Genomic DNA, 7,186 nt, shown 5'->3' with positions numbered 1-7,186 from the left:
CAAAATGATCACTCAACTATGATTTTTTTTTCCTTTTTTGGTTACCCGGCTATGAAAAGCTACAAAATAGTCTCTTAATTATTCAATTGAATAGTTGGATGACCATTTTGTAACTTTTCGTAGTTGGGTGACCTCTACTGTAATTTACCCATAAAATATTTATGGTTTGGTCCCTAACTACCAACTTGTTTATTGCATACTGTATATATGTATGTAATGCACATAATTTGATTTGAGAAAAGGGAAAATGGCTTCACTGGAAGTAGAAGAAAAGCCATTGGAAGTAAAGCAAAATACCATATGGGGTGAATCAAAGAAGATGTGGGCGATTGCAGGCCCTGCGATTTTGGTATCGGTCTCTCAGTTCTCAATCGGTTTCGTCACCGTCGCCTTCGCCGGTCATTTGGGCGAGCTCGAACTCGCTGCGGTCACCATAACAACGAACGTGATCGAAGGCTTCGTTTTCGGTATCATGGTGAGTATATATATATATATATGAATATCAAACAGATTTCAATCAAAATTATGTGCTCAACAAGGTTTTTTTCACTTCTTTTTCTCAGTTTTTCTACGTCTGAATATTCATTAAAGATGGATACTATAGTCTTAGATCTCTAATCAACGATATAAAAAAAGTTAAAATTTGTGGTAAGTCCTTGTACTGTTTGTAAATTTAGAATTTAGTCCTTATATATTTTTTTGTTTCTACTTTTTCAGATTTCAAAATACAGTCCAACTGTTAACCCTGTTAAAATTATTTTATTAAATTATATTTATTGCAACGTTATTTTTTTAGTTACATTGCTAGAAAGTGAGTTTTTTTTTCTTTTTTAAATTTCAAAATGTCACACTAACAAATTTAACAAAAAAATTTAACAGTATTAACGATCGGACTTGAATTTTAAAATCTGAAAAATAGAGGGACTAAATTCTAAATTCGTGAAGAGTACAAGAACCATGACATATTTTAACCTATAAAAAATGTAGAGTGCTAGAAGTAGCAAATCGAGACTAGCTCGAAGTTGAAAAGTATAAATCAATGTTTTTTGAATTGGACTAGACTGATCAATTGAATTGAAAAGTGGTCGAGATATCGGTCCTGAGAGTGACAAAAAAACTAATTGACATGAAAACGAGATTTTATTATTATTTATTCTGTTTTTTAATAATTTATTTGTTTTGAAAAGGGACTAATAATTTAATTAAAAAAAACATTGACATGAACTTAATTTTGATCCAACTACATGAATCGAGCCACTCCACTATAAACACCTCTAGATATAGGAAACTTCCATTACTTTTAGTTGAAACGAGTCGAATCTTCGGAGACATATCTTCGTACTTATGTCCGAAATGTGCTGAAAATAATTTTCCGACATAAATATTTCAAAAATAAAAAGAGTCGGAAGAGCAAAACTCGAATCTAAACCGATCTTTCTCCATATTTAGTTAGGAATGGGAAGTGCACTCGAGACACTATGCGGTCAAGCCGTCGGCGCCGGCCAACACAACATGCTCGGAATCTACCTCCAACGATCATGGATCATTACCGGAATAACCGCTTTATGTCTAACACCATGTTACCTCCTCGCCACACCGATACTAAACCTACTCCGACAAGACAAAGCCATGTCAGAACTCGCCGGGAAATATTGCAAGATGGTGATCCCTCAATTCTTCGCTTACGCCATGAATTTTCCAATTCAAAAGTTCCTTCAATCCCAAACCAAAGTCTGGGTTATGACAATAATATCAATTATCGGCTTGGGTTGTCATGTTTTGTTGAATTGGGCTTTGGTAACAAAGCTTGAGCTTGGTTTACTCGGTGCAGCCATGGCCGGCAATATTTCATGGTGGCTTCAAGTTATAGCAATGGTGATTTACGTCGTTGCTGGGTTTTTTCCAGATTCATGGACGGGTCTTTCATTGTTGGCGTTTAAATCATTGTGGGGTTTTGTTAAATTATCGCTTGCATCTGCTGTAATGTTATGGTGAGTTCTCCGCTTATACATACATAAATACATAAGAGTATATATATATAAGTTTGGTAAGAAAAATGACATTTTTGATGAATGATTGCAGCTTGGAGCTATGGTATTTTACAGCAATTATTCTGATGGTGGGGTACTTAAAAGATCCTACACTTGCTGTAGATTCCATTTCAATCTGGTTAGTTTGTCATTTCTAGTACGTAGTTTTAGAAGACTTCTTAAATCTTTTTAATTTATGTAGGAAGGAATCATCAGTGTTTTGTTAGCACAAATTAATAGTGTTAATGTAGATTAATTAGGTCTAAAAAAAGTTCTAATACCAACTAGATACTTCTAAATAAGTATTAACATTTTTTTTAAAGGAGATAATATAACTTTTGGCCTTTAAACTTGACAACTATGTCCATTTTAGTACTTGTACTCTTTTTTGTCCACATTGGTCATTGAACTTGACAACTAAATCTATTTTAGTCCCTTAACTTGAATTTTGTCGAGATTTGATGATATGACTAATTTTACTAGACTATGACCGGATTGAATAAACCGATAACTGATAGATATAATGGTCCAAACAAAGGTGTTGAACTGATTGACTTGAAAACTACTTGAAATTGGTAAAAATAAAAATACGGACAAAACTAGATAGTTGAAAAGGTTGAACTTGTTTAATGTATTTTTTTAGATTTTTACAAAATTTTAATTAATTAATTAATTATTGTTGGTCCAAAGATCGAATCGGTCGAACTCGTTGAATTAAGAATCGATGGTTTAACCTATTCAACTATTGGTTCGGTTATTAAAATACTAAATTTGGCGCTCTAAGATTGTACCACATCATCACCTAAAAGTTTATATGAAATTTTTAATTTTCAAGTGATGACGTGGTACAGTTTTAAAGTACCACATCATCAAACTTTAATATTTTTAAAGTTCAAAAATTAAAATGGACCTAGTTGTCAAGTTTAAATACCAAAGTGGATAAAAAAATAGTATAAGTACCAAAGTGAACCTAGCTGTCAAGTTTTAAGGACTAGAAATTATAGTCAATTTTAAAAAAAAAAAATTAAAGTAAAGTGTTCATGAATCGAGCTTTGGAATAAGTTTATGCTTATATTTTTTTAACTAGACATAATCTAACTTGTTTCATTATTCAGAAATAACAATAAAATAAAATATTTATTATTTTGGTATAAAAATGAGCCATTTGTGCTAGGTGAGCCTGGTTTTGAGTTTGGATTTTTTTTAAAACCAACTTTTTGCTCGAGTCAACCCATGAATATTTCTAATTTAGAGCAATACAAGTTAGGTTTTTGCCTTAAAATTTAAGCATGTCATTTTTAACCTTAACCCAAAAATTTGACTTGACTAAATTGAATCGAAATCCCACCCAAGCTAATTTAAGCATAAAGAAATTAATGAATCAAATATCCTTGATTTAAACCCAAAATAACTCAAACTTGAAATGACCCGACTAATTGACTTGAATTTTAAAATATCCGAATTTGAAATAATCTAAACCCAAAACTACTTAAAAATTTTAAAACATAAATTCAACCAATCTAAATTTACTCAATCTAAAATCAATCCCTTCACAAATCTAATCAAATAATAGAGGTGTAAATAAAATCCATCTTATTCCATATCTTTGATAAAATAGTTTCTCTTCTAATTTCATTACTATTCTTTATACATTTTAGCTAGGATTCTTTAAATTTTATAAAACTTTATTTTAACTTTATAAAAATTAGCATAATAACAAAATTAAACAAAATTTCAACTTAAAAGTGAATTTTATGGAAGAGGTTTTTCTTTTCTTTTCAAGTTGAGAAAATTTCGAGTATATACATATGGAAGTCAAGTTAAAGCTTAAAATTGAGATCAACAAAAATCCGCCTTGTACGTTATCAAAATAGTGCCACTATAACGAATATACTTTTATTTATTAATTTGGATCGTCAATTTTTGCAGCTTGAACTTGCAACTTTGGACATCAATGGTTACATTGGGTTTCAACATAGCAGCAAGGTTTGTTGGTTATTCAAAGAATGGATTAATTAATCATTGCATATTAAATCAGATTGTAAATTGGTTGTTCTATTATAAATTTCATCCATTTTTACTGGTAAAATTTATCCATGTACATTAGCATGAGGTACATGGCACACCACGTGTTACTATCCAGTAATTTCGTTAGTCACACTAATTTTTAACAATATAATTGGGTGAAATTTTTAGCACATTGGACAAATTTACTCTTTGTTTTAACATATAATAATTAATTTATCTATTTATTTGAGTAGATAAAACAAAATGTAATCTAATGCTTCGTGTTGTGACCTTTATGGTACTTTTACTGCATTATCTCTTATCCCCATGATTTGGCTTACAATTATGTGCTTATTTTCTTACAGTGTTCGGGTGTCCAACGAACTCGGAGCTGGACGTCCAAAAGCCGCGAAATTCTCGATCGTGGTGGTCGTGTTAACATCTTTGGCAGTCGGAATTATTTTCATGGCGATTATTCTAGCAACCAAACACGATTTTCCGAAGTTGTTCACCGACAAACAGCTGGTTATAAAGGCGGCGTCGAAGCTTGGGTATTTTCTTGCAGCAACAATCTTCCTCAATAGCATTTTACCTGTTCTGCATGGTAAAGTATTGCAATCTGATTTACTTTTAGCTACGATATTTGAATTTGCATATAAGCATTGGATTAGTATGTGTTTGCTACGAATACATATATATATATATATATATATATATATCAAACATGAGCATTATTTGAGGTATTTAGAGAGTCATTGGAAGTCAAATACTCGTGTATATATTTGAAGTATGGGTACTTAAAAAAAAAGTCAGAATCATTCCAAGTTAATTGGAGAAGATATCGTATGAAACTATAATTACATGTTATCCTTATCACTTTCTAATGAAAAATGACAAATCGGATTTTTTCTCTTGCTTTTTAGCAGTTTTAGTTGAATTTAAATTTTTTTAGGAAGAAAAAGTTGAAAATAAGGAGAAAAAATCTGATTTATCAATCTTCCATTAAAAAATGATAAGGATGACATGGAATCAGAGTTTCATACAATCCTTTCTCATTAATTGTAGGATTGGTTTGTTTGGTTATGTTAGACTGTTAATGATCATTGAATTTCATAATTGAACCGACCAACTTAATATTAAATATTTTTAAGATAGTTCAAATATATTTATACTTTTTTTTAATATATAAGTCGGTTAAATCAATTAAATATATTAATATATTTATTATCTTTAATAATTTTTATCATAATATATTTATTTTAAATCGGTTAACAAACTTAATTAACCAAATTATCGATGTTAAGTCGATTCAATTATGTCGGTTTATACTAAATATGTAGGTCAATTTAATTATTTTATATAATAGTCGATTAAGAAAAAACTTTCATATACAAGAACGACAAAAAATTACCGAAATATGTGAAAAATTCATAATCCATACCCATATATGATATTTACACATGAGTCCAAGCAACTCGACATAAAAGCTATGATAAATTGATAATTGAAAAGAAAAAAGAAATTAACTCTTGTTTTGATTTTTGTTGGTTGTATAGGAGTGGCAGTAGGGGCAGGATGGCAAGCATATGTTGGGTTAATCAACATTACTTGCTATTATCTACTTGGAATTCCGGCAGGAGCTTTGCTAGGTTTCAAATTTAAGCTGAGGGTGCAAGGGATTTGGTTCGGTATGCTGATCGGGACCGTCCTTCAAACCACCATCCTACTCTTTGTAATGCTCCGAGCCACTTGGCGAAATGAGGTAAACCAAATCATAACACAGAAAAGTAACATGAATATAATATGGTTACGTCAATGTTTTGGGGTTTATGTTATACGAATCATTAATTTTTCGAAAGATGTACGAGTGTAAAATGTTTTTGTTGACGGGAGGTTGATTCCATCAAAGAAAGTTATTGAAATGTCATTCATCTAGAGCATACCAACTCCACGTCAAGCCAAAGTTTCGTCTCTCGGCTCTGACGAGTGCTTGAGTGACAAAGAGTCTAGGTTCATAGAGTGGATCCATCTTGTTAGATCTAGTTGTGCGTCAGATTGGATTGATCCAGGGAAAATGCCAACTCAATGAATGATTCGTTGGCTCTGGATGAATGACACTTCGAAAACTTCTTCAGAAAGAGTTAGGGTCCATTTGGATGGGCGTTTACTGTTTAGCTTCTTCTTTTTTTATCTCATGGTACAGTATTACTATAATATCTAATCTTACCGCTACCGCTGTTTTTACACTAATCACAAGTAAATGTACGGTCTATTCAAAGGGGCCCTTAGCCTCCCCTAAGAAACTTCAAAACATGAGTTTAACACCAAGGGGAGAAGAAGTTAAGGAGCATGTGAAGGATAATTCATAGATGCAATTTCATAAGATAATTCACAAGGTAGTGACACTTATAGTTTTTGTTTTAAATTGATACCAAGTAGTTTAAGTTTTGTTTGGATCAAAATTTCAATGTTTTTCTACCATTCCGGTGCGTTTAAGCCTTTAGATTTATTTCAACTTGTACCTGTTGGTATAATATTTTTAATAATTTTTAACACTTTTTTATCTTAACTACTTTCATTCGTTTATAGTTACATTTAAAAATTAAAATTTTTTATTTGCATGTAAATATATAAATATATATGTAACCGAGATATAATTGCATGTATGTGTGATATATATAAAATATTAAAACTATCGATGGACCGAAAGAAATAATTTAATATCAGCACATATTAGGCTTACTAATTGAATTAATAATAATTTAATAAAATGATGCAGGCGGTGGAAGCGGAAGAGCGATTAAGAACGTGGGGTGGACCGACCGAGACTCCAAACATTTCGTTGGAATCTAATTCTGCTAGCTAAGTCCATTACCAAATACTATTTACCCAAATAATACCTCATGTATGTTATATTGGTTGAAACAATTGTTTAATAAATTCAAAATGTTTTTTTTTTATTTAGTTATAAAAATATATGTATTAATATAAAATACTTTTATTTTAACATTAAATGAACAATAATTTGGTTTTTTGGATTGATTTGGATAAAAGAATGAACTCCGACACCAAAAAAAAAAGATTGTGGGTAGAGGTGCTCATGAATTAAGTGATATAACTTACTTTGCGTCCAACACAAGTTTATTATA

The 7,186-nt window shown here is 30.9% G+C and overlaps 1 protein-coding gene across 2 annotated transcripts; it reads left to right on the top strand.

Moving 5' to 3' along the window:
* Window positions 1-230: 230 nt before the first annotated feature.
* Window positions 231-7,069, top strand: LOC107928812 (protein DETOXIFICATION 33). 2 transcript variants are annotated; one of them, XM_041086635.1, is made up of 8 exons: window positions 231-475; window positions 1,450-1,991; window positions 2,083-2,169; window positions 3,960-4,016; window positions 4,403-4,641; window positions 5,594-5,799; window positions 6,317-6,433; window positions 6,817-7,069. In XM_041086635.1, the coding sequence occupies exons 1-7, from the start codon at window positions 248-250 to the stop codon at window positions 6,404-6,406; spliced, it is 1,449 nt and encodes a 482-aa protein (XP_040942569.1). In that variant the 5' UTR covers window positions 231-247; the 3' UTR covers window positions 6,407-6,433; window positions 6,817-7,069. The 2 variants fall into 2 exon arrangements, with proteins under 2 accessions (XP_040942569.1, XP_016715578.2); XM_016860089.2 differs by lacking the exon at window positions 6,317-6,433.
* Window positions 7,070-7,186: the final 117 nt, after the last annotated feature.

This window comes from Gossypium hirsutum, chromosome D01, assembly GCF_007990345.1.
Source record: "Gossypium hirsutum isolate 1008001.06 chromosome D01, Gossypium_hirsutum_v2.1, whole genome shotgun sequence".
NCBI classification, from domain to species: Eukaryota; Viridiplantae; Streptophyta; class Magnoliopsida; order Malvales; family Malvaceae; genus Gossypium; species Gossypium hirsutum.
This window is presented reverse-complemented; position numbering and strand designations above follow the sequence as displayed.